Raw genomic sequence first — 21,314 nt, 5'->3', positions numbered from 1 at the left:
CACCAGCACAGTGTAGATATGCAGACAGCGGTAAACTGGAGAGAAATCCACCAAGTCCTGAGCTCCTGGGACCTGCAGGGGGAAACAATTTGCACAGTTCACATGTTCAGTTCATAAACTGCAATCAACCAGCCCGTCTTCAGTTTTCTTTTACAAGTTTTGGCAACACCTGTTTTGGTTAAAGCCAAGCAAAGTAAAACCAAACCTGAGATTCTAACCAGAGAGAGACAAAGATGGCAACGAGGGGCAAGACAGAGACAAATGATTGTGTTTGTGAAACAGACGAGGGAAATGTGAACGGCAAGAATAAAACAGGCCGCGTCCCTAATAATGAACAGCCTCCAACCTCAATAATAATAATAATAATAATAATAATAATGGATTGGATTTATATAGCGCTTTTCAAGGCACCCAAAGCGCTTTACAATGCCACTATTCATTCACTCACTGGTGGAAGCAGCTACGGTTGTAGCCACAGCTGCCCTGGGGCAGACTGACAGAAGCGAGGCTGCCATATAGCGCCATCGGCCCCTCTGGCCAGCACCAGTAGGCAAGTAGGGTAAAGTGTCTTGCCCAAGGACACAACGACCAGGACAGAGAGCCCGGGGATCGAACCGGCGACCTTCCAGTTACAGATGCGATTCCCAACCCCCTGAGCCACGGTCGCCCGTAAAATAAAACTTAAATGGCAGAGCAAAAAAAATGAAGTGGTTACCAGGCTGCAAACACGTTTACTTCTGCTATAAAGCTGTTAACTCTAACAAAGGAGTCAGTGGAGATGATTTTCGGGAGCTGGCCTCAAGTGGCCACTAGAGGAACTGCCGGTTTTGGCATGTCTCAACTTTCCAGCCCTGGAGGCTGCAACTTTGCTTTAACAGACACAGTATCTAATTCTTTTCCTCACTGTAAGATTAGACAAATTTAGAATATACGTTTTAGGGGTTTTTATTAATTTAATTTCATTATATTTTCTAAGATATTTTACCTGCATAAAGGGTAAAACAAACAGTACAGTTACTCATTGAAATAACTTAATGTGGAGGAACATTACGGAAAGATTCAAGGTGGTATCAGTTGTGCTTAAACAAGGATATTTATATTTAAAACAAACAAAACAAAACAGTCACTTCCTGTGAAACAGACTGAATAATTCACAGCCATAAGTTTAACACTGATCTCAGAGCTTGCTGCTCCATTTGCTTGAAGTTCTCTAAACTCCGGACTTTGTTCAGCTGCGCTTCCCCCTGCTGCCACCCATGACTCGCCCTGCAGTTTTTATTCATCTTTATTAAACTACAGTCCCCTACATATTCATCACAACTAGCTAGCTCTGGTTCATCTTATATCAGCCTTCATAACAAAAGACTAATAATGAATAAGCCCATTTTAGGAAAAAGCCATGAAATATGAATTGACACAGTTTCAATTTACCAAAGTCGGATGATTTTTAAAGCAACCCGTTTGGCGTTTCTAGTGTTAGTGGCACTGGATACTGAGGTTTTAACTATCATGGAGTGGCTGTGACTGAGGAGATGGTGCAGGTCATAGGCAGGTTGGTGGTTCGATCCTTGGCTGCTACAGTCTGCATGCCAAAGCATCCTTGGGCAAGATACTGAACCCAGAGTTTCTTCCAATGCATTCATCAGAGTGTGAAGGAGCCATTTTGTTCTACTTTCAGGCAGAAAAGTGCCAAATAAGAACCGGTCCATTTACTACTCACTGACAATCATTGAATTATTCTATTTGTGTTGGTTAGGATGCCTTTAACATCATGCAGGTTAGGTTTAATTAACAGAACTGAGACAAAGTATGGGTATAAATACTGGCAGAAACAGATCAACACTCAATTCAAACTTCTCATATGTCACTGCCATCTGAAGTGAACTGAAGCTTTCAGGGAGTCTTCTGTTACGAGTTACTCATACCTCTTTTTCTTAGCATCTATCCCTCGATCTAACCATCATTCCAGTCCCTCCTCCCTGCCCACATCCTCTGTCCCCTGCCCTTTTGCCCTCTGGAAAGTTTGCCTTCTGTAAAACTCACTAGAGGCAAAGCACAATGCCAGCTTTGATGTAACCGCACACAAACAAGGGTCCCAAAACAATAAGAACAAGAACAAAAAACAAAACCAAAGAGTTGTACCACTTAAAGACAGAGGAAGAGCTGAGAATTAGAGGGGGGGGAATATAAACACAGGCAGGTAAAACTTAAAGACAACCAAAAATGACTCAAAAGGCAGAGGTGGAAAGAAAAAGGATGAACGGAACCAGAGGAAGCAGATGAAAAACATAAAGGTGAGAAACAAGCCAAAAGAAACAAGAATTAGAAGATAAGGTAAAGGAGTGAGGAACAAACATGAGGGATGGTTGTAAATGAAGGGAAGTAGAAGAAGTGATGGAGAGGCAGGGTTGGCGTGAGGAGACGTGACGCTGATGGTTGGCATCGCTGCAGCCAGCGGCGCCAACGCGGTCGTAACCCTGACGGCCACGGGGTCAGGTCTTTGTTCGAGCCAAGGTCTTCCTGTGAAGAAGGTTGAGTCAAGTTTACAGGACATAAATAAAGCCAAGGGGACGACAGGGACCTTAAAACAGAATGGCAGCACAGGGGTGACAAGTTCAGCTCTATTCTCTCCTTAACCTCATTGTACTTTATTTTCCCCGAGCAAGAACAACAAAAGGCTCCGAAAAGGAACTCTGATCCCGCGAGGGATGACTTGAAGAGTTCAGTGTCAAAATGCTTTGTGCCCGCTTTGCTGCCCTGACACGATTTCCACAAGTTCATAGTATTTGAACATTTTTCTCCAAACTTAACTGTGTGCCGGCAGTTCTTTTGTTGTACGATATGTGGACAGCATGAGGAAGTCAGCAGGTGTGTTCCCACCATTCCTATAAGGGCATCTTCACACCTTCACAGCTCATTTACTCCGATCTGAATCAGTTGATGGGTTTGTAAACTTGTAGCCTTTCACTGGCTTTCTTTTCTTTTCACACACAGAAAAATCAAAGTGAACCTTAAGCGAACGAAAATGCGTCACTGAAAACAACGTGAGAATGCTCAGTCAGCTTACTGTCCAGATGTGCCTGGACCTGACTAATAAAAGTGAATACATTCAGATGGTGCTGTGTTCTGGACGTTTGGAGAACATGAATTTCACAGCTAGCCGCTAGCCTGTACAGACCTTCTTTCTTTCTTTTTTCCCCCCACAGACTCAGTGTGGTTGTTTCTCAGAGTAAGATTCAAATTGGCACAAGTAAACTGCACCAAGGGGGGAAACGAACCAGAGTTTAGTTTAAACCAGGAGTGGGGAACTCCAGGGCCTGCCACGCAGGTTTTAGATCTCACCCTGGGTCAACACACCTGAATCACATGATTGGTTCATTACCAGCCTCTGGAGAACTTCAAGACATGTTGAGGAGGTCATTTAGCCATTTAAATCAGCTGTGTTGGATCAAGGACACATTTAAAACCTTCAGGACACCAGCCTGGAGTTCCCCACAGGCTAAGAAAAACCCCACACACCTTTACATGTCCCAGCCGACAGAAAAAAAATGGAATGCTGAGACATTTTTTCCTCCTTCCTTCTTTGTTGTGTTCATATTTTTTTCCAGCGGCAAACATATTTGTTACTGACGTTTTTCCACGTCGTTGTACATTTTAGTAGTTTCAGAAATCGCCCACCAAGAATTTGCTGTGAGTCCTTACATTGATGCTATGGTTCCTTATGGTAGATGGTAGTTGTTGTTCTATCAAAGATTATTTCAAAAAACTGTGTTAAAAACGTAGATGGAAAAGCACAGCTGTAATCAATGGTACTGAACAGGCTACTCAAAATAGTGGCGGGCTGCATCGACCTGATGTGCAGTTACACTTCTAGGGCGATGCATGTCAGATCATGGTGTGGCTACAACATAGATTTCCCCCTGAAGCACAAATCTCCAGTCAGTGAGTCCCACCCAATTTTGTTTTGTTCTTTTTGTATAGTAATAAAAAAAAAATAAAAAAAAATCACAGATATTAGACTGGTGGACATGATAGTTTAGACTAAAACTCTAAACTATCATGTCTCATACACACACACACACACATATATATATATATATATATATATATATATATATATATATATATATATATATATATATATATATATATATATATACATACATACATCTCATGATTTTAAAGCTCAAAGTTAGTCACAGATAGAAGGGGGGAAAGCAAAATAAAGTAAAATAAACTTTTACTTGGCGTGAACTGCGTGTGTGTGGCTGCAGTTTTAAACAGAAGTTTAACAAGTTCTTTACCCCTGAAAATTTCATATGGCTGTCATTTCTGCAGGAAAAAATATAGAAGTAAAAGAGTCGAATTTCAATCCAACCCTATCTAATTTGGAGCACGGAACAATTTCACAGTCTGACAGTAATATACTGCACGGCTTCACTAAATGCACTTAAATGCACTTAAGCTGTTATACACGACAATCAGGTGATTCTGAGGCAGCCAGATGGGAACTTTTTCAGATTTGCCTAATTTCATAAGGAGGGCCCTCACTGTGAACTAACATGTCATTTGTTCCGTGCTCGGCTGGGAGGATAAGCTGGAGACATGATCTAGCCTGTTATGGAGCTGCGATGTTATGAAACTGTGTACGTGTGGCAGAAACATAAAAAAGCTTTTCAGACCTTATTTTAGGGCAAAGTCATCTAACTTTTAAAGGTTTGGGTTTTTTTGTTGTTTTTTTAAAAAATCAGATCTGACTGCTGCTTCTATTCAAAAATGCAGTTATATTTCACTTCCTCTTCACATAAATAGGTTGCCTGTTCTTGTTAACCTGAAATAAGTGCCTGGAGATGTTGCCAAGATGGCTGCCAAGTGGCGAGACACGCGCCTATGAGGAGACTATTTCGAGTGTCTGAAGCTGGACACACACTTAATGACTGTCGGGCCAATTACAGATGCAATCTGGGCGCACTGACTGACCGGTCGGACCGGGTCTGCTCCAGCTGGGCTCGGTCACAGTTTACATTCAGATGATAAAGTCATGATGAGTGTGTGTGTGTGTGTGTGTGTGCGTGTGTGTGTGTGTGTGTGTATAGACTATTCTTAATTCTTAAAGGAGTCACTGCCAGCTGTCAGCGTTTATTTAGAGCAGGTTTAATATTGGCGACACAGTCACAGATGTTCACTGACAGCGTTGATGTGTTCCTTCCTCGGCCGCCTGTCCAGAGCTTTTGTTTACAGGCGTTTCAGCAGTTAGCAGGAGTTTATTAGAAGCTTTATTCTTATTCCCTCAACAGATTTAAGAAGCCTTCAGCTGATGTACTCCTTTTCACTTTGTTTTTCTAAACAGGCTTTTTTTATCTTCTTTTTAAATATCATGTAACAACTAAATTGTTACCGAGGCTCTCGCCTTTTCAAAAGGTGCAGCGGTGTCACCTGTTATCTAAACAGACACGAACACCCGCACACACAAAAAACACACACAAAAGAAAAAAAAAGAAAAAAACCACACACACACACACACACACACACACACACACACACACACACACACCAGCTCTTTGGTGGCACTAGTCCTGTATCAGGGTATGCTGTAACAGCACTGGCTCCACCTTTAATGAGCTTCAGGAACTGTATGAAGCGAAGACCTTTGCATGATCACCCTCCATCATTTGGACCCTCTTCGTCTTTTACGCTCCAGAATTCCAGATGCTTCCATCAAGGAGAAGATTTGGTTTTCCTAAACGTAGGACTAACAGATTCAGATATTCATTTGTTCTATCCACTGTTGCTCTTTAAACAGTGGATAGAACAAAACCATGACAGCACTTCCGCCGTGTTTTACAGATCAGATCGCTGTAGATTCTCACTGTTGCAACTTTGATCTCATTCAAATATACTAACAGGGATTTGAACCTAAAACTTCAAATTTGAATTCATCAATAAGACATGTTGTCCTTGATTTTCAGTCCAGTTCTTATGCAATTTGGCAAACCTCGGTCTTTTTTCCCTGTTCCACTTCCTTAACAATTCTTCTCGACAGCCATCCTTCCGCTGAGACCATTCCTGATGAGGTTTCAGGGACCAGCAGACGGATCAACGAAGGGCCAGATGGATCCCTCAGGTCCTGTGTCGGGTCTTTGCTGGATTTTTTTCTGTTTCTTAAGGACATGACTTCCAGATACTGTTCATCTGCTGAAGACATTTCTGAGTACGAATATTTCTTTGCTCCTTCGTTTGTCCAGTTTCCTTACATTGTTTTAGGACACACTGCATGCCATGTTGACATATGCCAAGTTTTTAGCTAATTGCTCTTTGGGAATCACCTTGGTGTGCCTGTCAGACTGTTATCTTTGGCATTTTTGTAGATTCAACTAAAAAAAAAAAAAATGGAACCAACTGATTTGTTTTTACAACAGGCTTCTAGGAACAAAGTGCCGAAATTTAAAATTGAATTTTCCTAAGTTGTCATTTGTGGTTCAACAAACAAAAAGCACATTCCTCTGAAAGTTGTCAGGTACAAAGACTGGACTGAAAACGACTGAAAAAAGTTAAAGGCCAAAGTCCAAAGAACTGCAGAATTATTTCTCAAGACTTTAAAAACTTCCAAACATCTCTGGATCCTAAGAACATAAGAATAAATGAGGCATGGCCGAAGACCTTTGCACAACACTGTCTGTGTGTATTTATTATGTTGGACTTCTACAAAACAAGCTGCCATGAGGACATTAAAGTTTCACTGTGCTGAGGTGTAGAAAGTCTTTAAGCTTACGAAAATTACTTTTGTACACACAGCGCAACACAGATTCTAAATATCAGAACACTCCAGAAAACAATCACTCTCAGGCCAAACAAGACTTCAGTGTCGACATTAACCTTAAGATCACAACAACCACACAGCGGCTCTCCTCAGCCTTGTAAATATGCCCACAAGTTACACGTAATTGCAAAACCTGAGAGAAGCACCACACTGATCATCTTATTGGAAATCAAAGAATTTGAACTATTTTACCTCTCAGTGATCCCTCTGTGTTTGTTTGCGTTTAGTATCTAAAGAAGCATTTGGATTCGGAAATCTCTAAAGGCATTAGACTTAACAAGCGGACCACGAAACATCCAGCTGCATTTATTTGTTGGTTTGCCTAGTGGCAGAAAGCCCAGTCATTACTTTATGATCTTTCAGCAAGTTTTTTTTTATAAATTGTTTTTACCCTCAGCTGTTTGATTTGCGCTCCTTTCCCTTTCAAAGACTAGAATCTGCTCCAGCCCATGGGAACAGTCTTTTGAATATGTTGAATACTTTGGTACAATGTTTCGAGCAGTAGTTGTATTTGAGCGTGCGCCCAGTATAAGCTGGTTTACGTGGGCTACGTGCTGCAGTGGGATGAATGTTCGCTCTCCGGAAACATCAGAAATGTCACCTGGGCCGGACCTAATGACTTCAGACTACTGGGACTGAAGAAACATTCGCAGTCAATGTGGAAGGAAAAGGAAATGAATGGAAAGAAAAAGAAGACGACAAAAAAAAAAAAAAAAAAAAGAGAGAGAAAGAGTCACGTAGAAAAAGCGGCATAAGCCTTGGGCAAGAAGAGGACACATGGAAGAGATGAAAGGACAGAAAGACTAAAAACTGACTAACAACAAAGAAAACGCAGCAGGAAGCAAGTAAAACTGAGGCCACACTGAAGGATAATCAGACTTCAAACGAAATTGGTCCAGCCTGCCAATCTTAGGGGAAACCCACGGTCAGGATTGGCAACAATTATCTGACTGTTTAAGGGGTTATAAAAATGAATGTCAGCTCGCTTGGAAACAAGTCTGAGCTGCCCTGGCGACTCATTTACCCCGCCATGGGGGCGAGATCAGAGACGATTCTGCCAAGGACCAATCTGAGATGAATGGGATGCACTGGATGTACAAACGTATCAGTATAGAGATGTTTGTTTCATCAAATAAGGTGAAGCCAGATAATTGGAGGCTGCGTGTTGTCTGGATTTTGTGTGTGTGTTTGCAGTTTTCTCACTTCATCTTCCTCCTCTTCATCCTCCACATCCAGAATTCCCGTGTCTTGTTCTGACAGCGGGTTGACACCCATTCCAGCCCGAATCGCCGCCGGCGCCGCCTTTCTGCCGCGCCGGCCGAGTAGGACCCTCGGCTGAGGCGAGACGGAGCTGTCCAGTGAGCGCTGTAGCTGGGCCTGGAGAACAAAACAGAAAAGCAGATGAGAACTCCACCGAGGGTCAACGGATTATTTTAAACCTGCATTGTTTGGTTCATTTCAGTTACTTCCTACATTTCCCAGAATCTCTTTTAAGTCCGACAGACAAGAATTTGCATTTAGGTGCTGGCGCAACTTCAGAGCAAAACAATGGAAGCTCTTTGATTTTCACGCTCTGACACCAAAACCAGATGTTGTCTGATAACACTCACACTCTGTCTGCAATAAGACTCCTCACGTGCAACAACTTTTATAGGGGACGGAGCAGAAAACAAACCCAGGAAAAATTCAAAAAACACAAACTGCTTTCAGACACTAACGGGGAAATGGTATTAATCCAACTCAGCATGTGAGCAATAAATGCTCGGGTTATTGCTCACAGTACCCCCCTCGTTTTAGAAACATTTCGGGAAAAATGTCAGAAATTGTGGACGGTGTTGCGAGGTCACCGGTTTAGACCTTTTGAGCCACTCCTCGTCCCGTTGGAAATGGCCAATAAAAGTGATTTACCAAAGCAGCCTAAGAATACACAGGAGGGAAAATAGCAGGCCAGGAAGGGAAGGACAGGAAGGATGAGGAGTCGATGAAAACAAAGCACGTAAAATTAGTGCTCGAGACATAAAAGTGCAGACAGGGACAGATTACATGTCTGACCTGTGCTTTTGCTCGACAACGCCTTCGATTCAGCTGTTCCTTAAACTCAAGCTTACCAAAAAAAAAAAAAAAAAAAAAAATTTGGAGGACAAAAACTGTCCGAAAAATAAAACAGGAAGGGCTCATTCTCTGAGCGGTATTTACTTCTAATGAAATAGTATTTCATTTTGCATGAATTCATTTTATTTTCTTTGTTCTCTTTAAATACATGCACAAAACACCAAAAAAACCAACCTCCTTGTTACAGGTAATAAGGGATACAAAACTGATATAGAAAATACCCAGTGGTCGGCAGATCTCTCGGCAAAAATGCTTTGTTGATACAGGAAGAGAATGGCCAGATTGTTTTGCGCTGGCAGGAACACAAAAGTAACTCAAATAAGCTCTCAAGACAACCAAATACATTACAATGAGTTCACTCTATTCAACATGGCTCCGCAGTCACCAGATCTCACTTCAACAGCGAACCTCTGCAATGTGGTGGAACAGGAGATTCACATTAAGGATGTGCAGCATGATGCTATCACGTCTGTATGGACCAAAATCTCCGTGGAATCTTTCCAGCATCTCCTTGAACCTCTGCCACGAAGAATTAAGGCAGCTCTGAACGCACAACTCAAAAACTATACCTAATAAAATGTCCTGTGAGGATCACATCACTTCTTTTGTCAGTGCAACACAAACACACACGTGTGCAGCATATACAGCTGCATTTGGTTAATGTCCAACTCATCCTGTCATTTCAGTTTCTCAAAAACGTGGTCATTTAAAAGAAGGTGGGGTAAAGCAGAGCAGGAAATGGAAAGGTCTACCTGGAAAGATTCCCCTACCAAACAATGCCATGTGTAATGTAATTTCTGATGCTAATTGTGTCCTGAGTCTACATCGCTGTTCGGGGATTACTGTGGGAAGTGATACATTCATCTCCCTGTGCGGCAGTGCTCGATGATGAGCTCTAAAAATAAAAATACTAAAAAACAGGAAGTTTTAGTCAGAAATTAATGGAAGCTGGTCTCCATAACAGAGTGAAAACAGAGCCGCGGTCACTCCAGAGGTGGCCAAGTCTTTGTCAGGACCTCGCTGGTAGGAGATCATCATCTTGCACTTCTACATACAAATAAAACTGATCTGAAGTCTTTAGTCATTTATCTCTACCTGATGTGCATTTTGAACTCTTTAACATGACCACCATTCGCCTTTCTTCGAAATCCTCCTCCAGTCGGGCCTCGGGCGCAGCATGGTCGCCAACATTTTTCTGTGGGAAAACCCTCAGAAATGAGGTCAGCATGCCTTTCCATCCACACCCAAATCCGCATCGGGCTACTTTTGAAAAACCTATGCAAACACCTTCCTTGATCACTGGCGCCAACACGTAGGCTGCTTTGTGCGCTTAAATGTGTCGAATGGAACGTCAATAAAGACGTCATACACATCAAAATGCTTCGTTTTGGGCTGTTAATGCGAGGTTAATGAGAAAAACTGTTCCGGACACCAGGGCAGATAGGCACAAACCCAGAAGAGCACAATATCAGAGATGCTTGTGTATGAACACAATGCCATCTTTGATCTAATGTCCAAACACAAACAAACACGCACACACACACACCCACAGAAGACAAGTGAGTCATGGAGGACAATAAGAACAAACTAAATCAGGAAAGTGTCGTTGGGCTGCAGGAGGAGCTTAGGCCTAACGCTGAGGAATGTGCCGAGCTCTGAGTGTTTTCTCTAATTACTTTACATCGAATTAAATCAAAATGCTGAAAGAACAACAGGCGTCTGCGAGTCATTTCTTTGTAATTGTTCAAATACTCAGAAATGTACAACTTAACATAGCTCGACCACAAAAGACAGCAACCTGTGAATGGCGGAGAAAAGAGAAGAGGTTTTCAGCGACGTCAGCACCTGCGTCAAAGTAACTCGGCGCGGCGGTCGAGTTGGGCTCCGGAATTCTTCAGCAGGTGAATCCATGCCCGCTAACATTACTATATACACACTCACCCGACCATTCACTCTTAACCGGGAAGCCTTTTTAGCCCCGTCTTTTGTTGTGTTTTTTTCTTTGGGGACAGAATTCGGTACAGCGCTTGAAGTAGAAGTGTGGGAATGTGCGTCATCTGCGGCACAAAAAAGCCATGAGAAACTGGGACGCAGTTACAGGAGGGAAACATGGGAGGCATGGGGAGTGGAGCAGACGGAAAACGAACAGTAGGAGTTGGGAAGAAAAGGAAAGAGAAATGGGAAAGTTGGAGTGATGGAGTGAGAAAAAAATAAAAAGTGTACAAAAGGAAGGCAGCACAGCATTTGGAATCAGCCACACTATAATGATTTAAAGTAAAATCACTTTAAATACTTTTTAAATGATCGGAAATTACTCTGTGGAAACGATAGGAGGGCAGTCCTGACTTAAATATGTGGCTGAGGTGAGTCGATGTCTCTGAGTGTAGAGTCAAGTGAACAAGGCCCCAGTTACTAGAGACCAGTCTGCAACAATCTGGCAACCACTAAAAATATTCACTCCCCAACCGCCTGGAGAGTGGTAGCTGGAGGTTGATTGGAAACAGATTGCTCAGTGACCCCAGTGCTAGGGGAGAATCTGCATCCCCCAATCGGATGACAAAAACCTCCTTGTGACTGTTTTACCATGGGCAAGTGTGGCAGCTTGCTTGGTTTGCGTGGAACAAGGCATCTTATCTGCAAACACTCATAAGCTACCCGCCGAGCTGTGGTAACACTTGAAAAGCATGTGGCAAACTGGAAACTGAAACCATTTGCCTTCAAAGTAAAGGCTGTCTCCTTTGAAAAGTGTTGGCTGCGACTCTAAGGCACAACTTTTTTTCTCCAAAGACCAACAGCCACCGATCCCAGTTTCCCACTTTTTCCAAGTTTTACTGCTGCTCAGGTAGCAGTTAGCGAGTATTTGCAGTCAAACTAGCATCATCCACTTAAACTACAGCTGACCACAGCGAACATAAGGAGGTTTTTGATGCAGCACCTTGATTGTGACCAGCATTGGGTGCAACGCATCCCTCCTAACATGTTCCCTTTTCCTTGCTGCACAAATGTGATACAATGAGCTGATGTCATTTCGTATGCAGAGGAAGAAAACGGTGCCCTGATCTACATAAGTGGCGACATGGACAAAAGACAATAGCGCAATAGTAAAGTGTGACATACCGGGACCCAAAAAGCTGCATTACACTGGTAACACAAGTACTTCCTCCCCACAGTCACCGAGAGCTGTGCTCACAGGGGACATGATTTCAATATTGAACTAAATTGTTTTAAAGGCTACTGAAATTATGAAAAAACGAATACAAATCTATTCAAAAGGACCACCAAACCTCACTAAAACCACATTAAACTTGTTTATTTTTATTTGGTTTTGGTGAAGAAAAGCTGGCAGGCTTGCTGCACAGGAGAAAGTCTGAAAATCCAACCTCAAACTTCACAAAATGTACCCATCGAATTAAGTCTAGAGAGAATGAGTATCAAAAGGTTAGAGTTAAAAGGAAAAATTGAGCAAAGATGAGCAGGAAAAGTTGACGCTATGATAATGTTTTACTAATCCTTTTTTTTTTTAGTATTCATTTGGCATTTTGTTCAGTATTGGAAAAACAATCCTGATAATACTCGAAATAACATACAAGAATCAAATTGGTACTCTGTACAGAAAAATACTCCGTAACAAATGACTCGGATAAGGATCGAAGCTAAAACCTGACTGGGGCATCCCTACTATAGATCACTTTTTGGCAGACAGTCGGCCAGCCAGAAATAATGGTGTCTGATGGCAGTGAACTGTGGTGCATTATTCGGCAGACACCACACACACACAGGGTCCAGACTGGGTGACACAGCAGCCCATAACAGTTTATTTTTGTTCCCCTTGTGATGGTTCAATACACCGACCCAGCGTGCGCCCTCAGCCACCCTCGTTGCACGCACACGCATGTGTGTGTTCAGTAACTAGATACAGGTAATCAATCTTCTTCCACTTCACAGGCCCGGCAATCTGTTTCCCATTAGTGTGTACGAGTGTGTGTGCGCCTACTGAATACACAGCAGAAGCTCCAGACTCGTCCTCTGTTGAAAGCGAACACAAGAAGCAGAAAAACAAGAGGAACAAGAGAATGAAGAAGGGAGGCAGGGAGATGGAAAGATGAGGAGGTGGAAAGAAAGGACGAGAGACAGACATGGAGATTTTGAGGAGGAGGGGTATGATGGGACAGCAAGACAGAAAGAGAGACATGACAAATGACAGGGGAGTCATGGGAGAATGACAAAGGCAGAGGATTCTGGCTAATTCCACTCCCTTGGTTCTCTTTCAAAAGGACCTATTATGCTTTACTTATTTTCTGTCATATACATGCTGTTATAGTTCTGATGCTCATATTAAGCTCACAGTCACTACTGTTTTAGAGTTTATAAATAGAAATAAAGAATATTCTACTTATAAATATACACTTATTATTGTGTAGTTAATGCATTCTCATGAACTTAGAATTAATCCATTAACAACTGATCCCGTAGCAGCAGGTCGATCGCTGTTCCACCTGATCACGTTTTATGTACATGGCTGAAGATCAGCCACAAATATATTATCGATGCTGCCATTATTTATCAGCAGATTAAACATGTGACCCTCATGTCTCCCCATCGCCGCACAACTGACAAAAAAAACTAGCAATAAAAAAAATAATAATAATAAAATAAAATAAAACCAGCAGCTAGTTATAAGCTATAGTTGTGTCAACTAATGTTAGCCTCATGTCCTAAAAAATAAAATATTTCACTTTACCTCAAATAAACAGTTTGATTACATTATCACATCTTGTGAAAGTTTGTTCAACAGGTGTCCAAAGTAAACAAGACCTACTTCAAAATAAGTTTCACTAATGCTAGCTATCAGCAACTAACAGAGGCTAACAGAGGCTAACAGCAGCACTTGCCAACAGAAAACTTCAGGATACCCTAAACTAGGGGACCCCAACCTTTTTTGCGCCACAGACCGGTTTGTCCGACAACATTTTCACGGACCAGCCTTTAAGGTGTTGCAGATAAATACAACAAAATAAAACCAGTACTTGTACCAAAAAAATATATATATATTTATTCATAATACACAGGAAAAGACCCAGGGAAACACAGTTAACGATAAAAACGATTAACAAAAGAACAATTAAAAACCCCAAAAACCATAAATTTCACACCTGAGCCTCAACTCTCGTAACCTGGTACCAAACGACTCATGGACCAGTACCGGTCCATGGCCCGGGGGTTGGGGACCCCTGCCCTAAACTGTCATCAGACAAAAGCGACTTCGCTGACTTGTATCGCTTCTCACCTGTCAAACTGACAGTTGAGGTAAACGGTGGACTGAAAGCCTAAACTCACTCCCAGAGATTTTGGAAGTTTTTTGAAGGTAAAAGCATAAAGTACAGCAAAAATATTTAATTGTCGCATACCCTTTGTCACATTTGACAAAATTTCAGACTGCTCTACGCACTCGTTTTTCCCCACTCCTGATTTTGTATGCGATTGAGAGGGATACACCGTGTAAACCCTCTCTTTACAAGGGCTTCCAGCGAGGGAAGCCCTTCCAGCATCATGCAAAGCTACTCTACAAGATTTAAATCAATCTCTGGCGTAAACAGCGACTGGACTGAATAAGTGTCCTGCTATTTGATGTGTTTTGACAGCATACGCAGGTTCAAAACTTGAAAAGGCCCATCTTATATTTATAGAACTCCAGGCTTCAGTGAAACGGCTTCCCTGAAGGCGTGCTTTTTGTAATGAAATACCAATTTTTTGCCCCATCTTCCTCACTCTCTCGTCACCTTCCTGTCGTCTTTTTTGGCTCTCAGCATCCTTCTGCTACTCTTTTTCAGATATCTCCCTTACCTCTTCATCTCCTCCTAACTTCTACATCTTTTTTCCGGCCCCTCATCCATCATAATCCCTCCCGATAATTCCCCAGTTTCCTCTTCTTGTTTCTATACATCTAAACCCCCCCGCAACTTTATTCTTCTTTAACCATCTTCTACTTTTTTCTTTGATCCTCCCTCTTCTTCTTCTTTCCTCTTCCTCCACTTCCATGGGCATGTGGCAGCAGACAATAGCTCCATTGTAAGCCATTTGCACTCCTCAATCTCCTCCACCTCTTCTTTCCCCCCAGATCTATTTATTTTCACATCCTTGTAACGACGGCCGGGTAGAGAGCTGGAGCTAATTTGGAACAGAGCGCAGCAGAGAGACACACTGTCTGAGGGAGAAAGAGATGGAGTGACAGAAAAAATGGAAGCAGAACAAGAAGAAAGAGTGAAGGAGAGACAGAGGAGGAAAGGAAGGGAAGGAAGGGAAGAACGTCTACTTTGCTTGTGCACATTCAGTCCCAAACACACACACACAGTTACGACTGAGGGTGTGTGTGTTCAGAGCCAAACATTTGATACAACAACATAATCCCAGTATCAGTATCAGTTCTGCTGGACTGCTGGGGTTTCCATAATCTTCCTTGTAATTAGTGGTTAGGGGAGTAAGTGGTTAGCTTCTTCAGTGACTGCAAGTGGATTTTCTACGCCAGTAACTCTCAAATTGTGGTCCAAGGACCCCCCACCCAAAGGTCACTGAAGGGTTGTTAGCGTGCAGATGTTATAAATGGGGACTGCTTGTGCGTGATCATAATTTCTATTTAATGTCCATCACCTCCTTCCTCAGAGAGAAAATAAATACTTTCTCCCACAAAGATGTGACAAATTGAAGGAAAACTACTATAAAAGGTTCTTTGTGAAGTGCTGGATCAACAGCAACATCTTTCCACAGCGATGGCAGCTGTCTAAAAGGTCACTCTGAAAACTCAAGTGAAGTTCAAATAGTTTGGAAATCCTCAGACCATGCACTGACCCCTGTGACCTGCTCTGGGTGTTTGTTGTTGTTTTTTTCTAGATGGTAACCTTTAAAACTAACTGCCAACCAGAAGCAGCAAGATTATGAAGCGAGATCCTCTAGTGACATCTAGAGGACAAAAAAAACTAAACAATGCATGTTAACTCATTCACTGCCATTGACGTCTATAGCCGTCAATTGCAGTGCATGAGTCAATGGGTTTAACTCATTCACTGCCAATGGCTGGCAGTGAATGAGTTAACTTTTCCCTCCCGGGGGGGCTTCAAACTACCACCTAATACATGCACAGTAAGGTGTCTGTAAAACAATTTGAACACCTGATAGCTTCTCGCCTGTAGGAAATGTTTAACAAACTCTCTGAATCTTTTTTCTTCCCAATAAGAAGCAAATATAGCCTGCCTGAGTGCATGAACCTTCTCATGTAATTTAAAGTCAAATACTTTTATAACACAACTTTATTCTTCTAGTGATTGTTGTGAAAAAATGCTTTCAGCTTCATCTGCTGTTCTTCTCATCCAAGAGGCTTCTTCCCTTCTTAACATACTGACTGCCCCCTGTGCTACCACTCGTCCATTCAGTAGACTCACCTATGGCATCAATTCGTAAAGCTCACTGGTATTCACAGTCTGATTCTTTTGGACACTAGCCACAGGTTGAGGCCATAAAACGTAGATGACAGGTTAATCTGCAGCTTAGCTTTGAATTTCAGCTCTCGCTTCACCACAACTGGCTGATAAAGCAAACACTGCACCTTACTTCCCTCACTCCTGAACAAGACCCAGAGATGCTTTTCAGCAAAAACTATTCAGCAAATCATTCCCAACCCAGCTGAGCCAAGCCAAGGGATGTAATCCATCCAGCGTGTCCTGGGTCTACTCTGGACCCAAGTAACCAGCAGAAAACCAAAAGCTGGGTGCCATTGACTGATCTTCGGTAAAAATGGCATTTATCTTTGAGATCGTAGAGAACTTAGATTTACTATATAATATTACATTTACTGTTGAATTGAAATACATCTGTGGGTATCTGTATTTAAGTTGCAGGTTGATTGAACGGCTGCTGCTTTGGATGGGCCGGCAGAAGAGCGGTGCACCACTGCTCAATGTCCCAAAGCACCAGCACTAATGAGGGAAGTAATTATTAGAATGTAAAACAGAAGCAAATGTGCAGCGTGCTTTACTCTGAGCCTCCATCCACTCGTACGTCTGTCGTGAACCACTCCTTCATCATTCCCATCCCTTCATCCTGCACTTCCATGGAACAACATTCCCCAAATAATGGAAGCCCGCAAATAAACAAGGAGGCCTTCACTCTGAGCTACGGATACCACAAGAGAACATAAAACACACAGACATATATAACTTCCTTATCCTTGAAGAAAAAAAACAAAACAATGAGGTAAGTGGAGAAAAGCTGCACACACATCTTTGTGTGTGCATGTGTGCGTGCATGTGTGCGTGCATGTGTGCGTGCATGTGTGCGTGCATGTGTGCGTGCATGTTCCTTGACAAGCCAACGTACTTGCTTACTGGCAGTGGAACCACAGAGCAACACGCGCACGCACAGAGGCTGCTTCCAATTATCAGACAGAAAAGATGAACAACAAAAATCAGTTCTAGGATGAAGTCAGTTAGACAGGCAGTAACATACAGTCTTCATCAAAGACACCAAACGACGTTACACAGCAGGCGCGTAAAATCTGTGAAATGTTAAGAACATTCATATTTTTGGACTTCCCTACCCTTAATGCAGCCGCTCACACCGACCGCATACTGTCACAGGATAAATATAGTTTTTTCCCATCAAGTTAGATTTTTTCTGATTTTCACGTGTGAATAAAAAGATCTGACCAATCAGATCAGTGCATTTGGCAACAGCTGCATTCATAGCATGCAGTGCTGAATGTACGACGATGTGAAAATACTATTTTACCTCAGATACACAGCTAGATGCTGCTCCGGGTCAATCGGCTCTCTGAAATCCTTTCTGTGCCTCCTTAGACGTGATCAGTGTGTATGTAACAAGTTCACATCTAGAAAAACTCGTGTTATTTCTTCACAATATACCCTGTGGGTAAAGGCCTAAACCACGTTTTGCTACCCACGTTTGCTCTTTTGACTAAGTAAATGATTTATAACCTAAAAACTGAGCCTTAACCATCAAACAGGTCTTGACATTCAAAGCCTATTTCAAGGTGAAGACAGGCTGAATGTCCTCACTTTGCCAAAAAGATCTTGAAAAGCAGAGTTCTGTCCACTTGTGGCACATTGCTGTGCTCTGTTGTTAGCTCCAATATCTCCTGAGCACCAGATAAAGCCAGAAGATTAAGTTAAGGTTTAAAAATGGTCCTCAAAAACACACCTGATACAAACCCTAACCTCTGAAAACAATTGTTGAAAGTGTCACCTTTTATATTATGTAACTCGAAAACGGAAGCAGATCTCTAAAATATGATGAATATAGGCAGATGTATTACCCCTGTTTCACTCATTCCAGGGGTAATCCAAGAACACACACGGCTCCTGTACTCACCTTTACAACATTTATCTGTGTGAATCTTGAACTTTAAGATGTCAAACTGACTGTTCCATCAGTTTAATAATGATAAAAACTCCAAGAAAGGGTCAATCCATCACAACCCACAGGGCGCTACCATCACAGCAGAGTGAAGGTCTCTGGCACAGTTCAGAACCCACTAACAAAACACATCTAGTTTGTGGCTGTTTGGCTGCTGTAATACAGTTTTCTGCTCTTCTCTCTGTATAAGTAGACGTATCCCTAATAAGGTCCTCTCAGTCAAAAGGCCACACCCACCTGTAGTTTAAATCTTTTGTTTGGGAGGGGCAGCCAATTAGAATGAAGTTGGAAAAGAGAAACAGAGCTGAGGATCTGCACCGAGGCCCAAAACGAGATAAATGAGGATTGCTTTGAACTGTAAATCACGCAAAGCTACTCTAACACAGTGCAAGAATAAACTCACAGAGCCACATTTAGTAAATCTGTCATCTCCTGTGAATGAGAGCATGTCAGCTGAACTTTCTCAGCCCAAAGTGTTTCTGGGTGCTTGTGTACCTGTTTCATGGCAGTCTGGCCTATCTTATCCGAGTGTTTCCGAATGCTCTCCAGGAAGTCTCTCAGCTGTGACATGGCCGTGTCGCGGATCTGTATCCTCAGTTTGGGGATGTTTTCAGCCATGATGGAGCAGAACCGGTACTGACCCGCTTTGGGAAGACACGTCTGTTCCAGCTGTTCTAACGTTCGCAGCGCGGGGTAGTACCTACAGAGACAAAGCATTTGGAAAAGTGCAGTCAGCTTGTTTGTTCAGTCACTCAGTGAGCTGGTTTGAAAGTTCAGGATGAAGTCTGACTCGTCTCAAGCCAAACGTTGTTTTTTTCAGCTTTCACGCCTGAACGCAGCTAATCTGGTTTCGTTTTGAACATGTTAATTTCCACTTGCAAAACTGACAGACACACAGATGCATGACCAAAAAACACCCAACAACCTAGGAGTGCTCGCACACACAGAGAAATAAACACACTCCGATACACCTCACGGAGATTTGGCAGCACAGAAATCCCCCAGACACTTCAGCCCACTTTACTCCACTGCATCGCTCAAACACAGGCTCTCCCTCTCGAGGAGCGTTCGCTTTTGGCTGACCTCCTCCTGCTCTCTGAGAGCCCAGCAGCCGCGGGACAGGGAGACGGGGAAAAATACACAAACAAAATGACAAATTTATGACCAGCCAAGACTCCTATCTAGAGGCAGCCCGAGGACAGAGAAGGGGAAGAAAGAAGCAGAGAAATTGTCTCAGCTGCTCAAGGAAGTGCTCTGGCTCCATCTTGTGGCTGCCAGCAAGCAAACATCTACATGATCCAAGAAGGATGTGAAGTTATACAGATATGTACCATACAGTAGTAGCTCTGACCAAACAGCAGTGTTCCCCACACTTGGAATGAGAACAGCACGACACCTTTAGAAAATATATTCACATCAACAAAGAAAAAGACTCGATGATTACCGTTTGGCCTTCATCTGCTCCTGAAGTCTGCTGTACATCTCAAGAACTGGAAGGAAAGAAGGAAAAAAACAGTAATTAGTCCGAGAAAGGAAACTCGTGCTCAATCACCCCGGGAAGGAAATCTCAGGAAATTGATTGCATCCATTCAAATGTAGCATCATCCTTACATTCACTCCTGAAAAATAGGTTTCACAACTCCGACAGTAAGGCCACATCAGTGCCAATAACAATGAAGTCATAACTGGAAGTAAAGACTTGGCAGAGTGGTTTTTATTTTTCCAAAAAGAGCTTTCAAACAGTTGCCTCTACATTTCAACTGTGTATCTCTGAGCTCCATTAAATTGGCAGCAAAAACTGACACAATCGTGCACTTGGGGTTACAACTCTGCTGCGGTGCCAGCAGATGTGACATCATTATCACCACACGCTGCCAGTATATGTGCGTTTGTATATGTGCATATGGGAGAAACTTGAAAACACTAGAACAAAACTTCCTGTTGTGCTCAGGGCACGACTCCTGTGTTAAACCAAACCTCATATGTGCACGTGAAACCAAAGCAGGGGAGCGCATCTTTTGTCATTTGTAGCTGGGGCTGCAAAGCCATTTGCTCCCCTCGTTTTGGGTGAGACCTAGGAAACCCACACATTTTCACCCGACCTAATGTATGTGCAGAAATTTCAAGTATGTTTACTGCCTCAAAACGATGATTAATCTTCTAAAACAATAATAAACAGAGCAGATACAATAAAGGGGGATTCACACTGAGTGTTTGGGTGTTACCTGGTAGACAGTGCGTCAGTTTGTCTATCGTGGTGGCGATGTTTCTCTGTTGCACCCGACACTGCCTGAGCTCCTCCATGGAGGTGGTGAGCTAAATAGCAGGAGGAAGAGGTGACGAGAGCAACATCAGTGAGGATGTAAGCAGAAGCCTGCAGGACTTCTCTGTGTGAACCTGTGAGCTTTTACCTCTTTGCCATTTTCCTGAAGATGCCCGTTAGTCTCAGTCACCTGACTCTGAGAGACACAAAGGAGGAAGACATTAATTCAGATGCTTTACAGTCAAGCTCGCCATCGTACCTGTGGCGCAGACCTCACCGGCACGCCTTACCTTCAACTTCTGCGCCTCTCCTCGCACTTTCAGCAGCTCTGTGATGGAGTCCACGAACCCCTGGAAGTGATGGTTGCACATCTTCTCGATCTCTCGGTCATGGTTCCTGATCCGAGCATCCAGCTTCTCCATGAACAGGCCATGCTCCTGACCATCGTACACCGACCTGAAGACGAACAAGAAGAAAAGAAAGAGAAGACTGCTGGTAAAAAATATTCTGTTTATTTTTAAAGTCATTTAAGTCATTTTAAATTCTAAGAGTACTTTTATTTAGGACCAACAGTGACACAAAACTTTGTTTTTTAATAATCCTCCTGCTGTAACCTGCTCCCTGAAGGAGTCACCACAGCAGATCGTCTGCCTCCATCTCACCCTATCCCCACCTATCCCCACCATCCTCCTG

At 42.8% G+C, this 21,314-nt stretch overlaps 1 protein-coding gene across 3 annotated transcripts in view; it reads right to left on the bottom strand.

The window, feature by feature from the left end:
• The window catches only part of exoc6b (exocyst complex component 6B), a 130,527-nt gene that overhangs the window by 87,968 nt on the left and 21,245 nt on the right, over positions 1-21,314 (bottom strand). For all 3 annotated transcript variants that reach the window (XM_004561120.4, XM_004561117.3, XM_004561119.4), the window contains exons 2-8: positions 20,912-21,077; positions 20,770-20,817; positions 20,584-20,674; positions 19,803-19,848; positions 18,854-19,058; positions 8,024-8,197; positions 4-72 (exon numbers count right to left, since the gene is read on the bottom strand). In XM_004561120.4, coding sequence (XP_004561177.3) covers positions 4-72; positions 8,024-8,197; positions 18,854-19,058; positions 19,803-19,848; positions 20,584-20,674; positions 20,770-20,817; positions 20,912-21,077 — 799 coding nt within the window. The remainder of the gene's footprint in view (positions 1-3; positions 73-8,023; positions 8,198-18,853; positions 19,059-19,802; positions 19,849-20,583; positions 20,675-20,769; positions 20,818-20,911; positions 21,078-21,314) is intronic.

The sequence above is a fragment of the Maylandia zebra genome, linkage group LG3 (assembly GCF_041146795.1).
Source record: "Maylandia zebra isolate NMK-2024a linkage group LG3, Mzebra_GT3a, whole genome shotgun sequence".
Taxonomy (NCBI): domain Eukaryota; kingdom Metazoa; phylum Chordata; class Actinopteri; order Cichliformes; family Cichlidae; genus Maylandia; species Maylandia zebra.
This window is presented reverse-complemented; position numbering and strand designations above follow the sequence as displayed.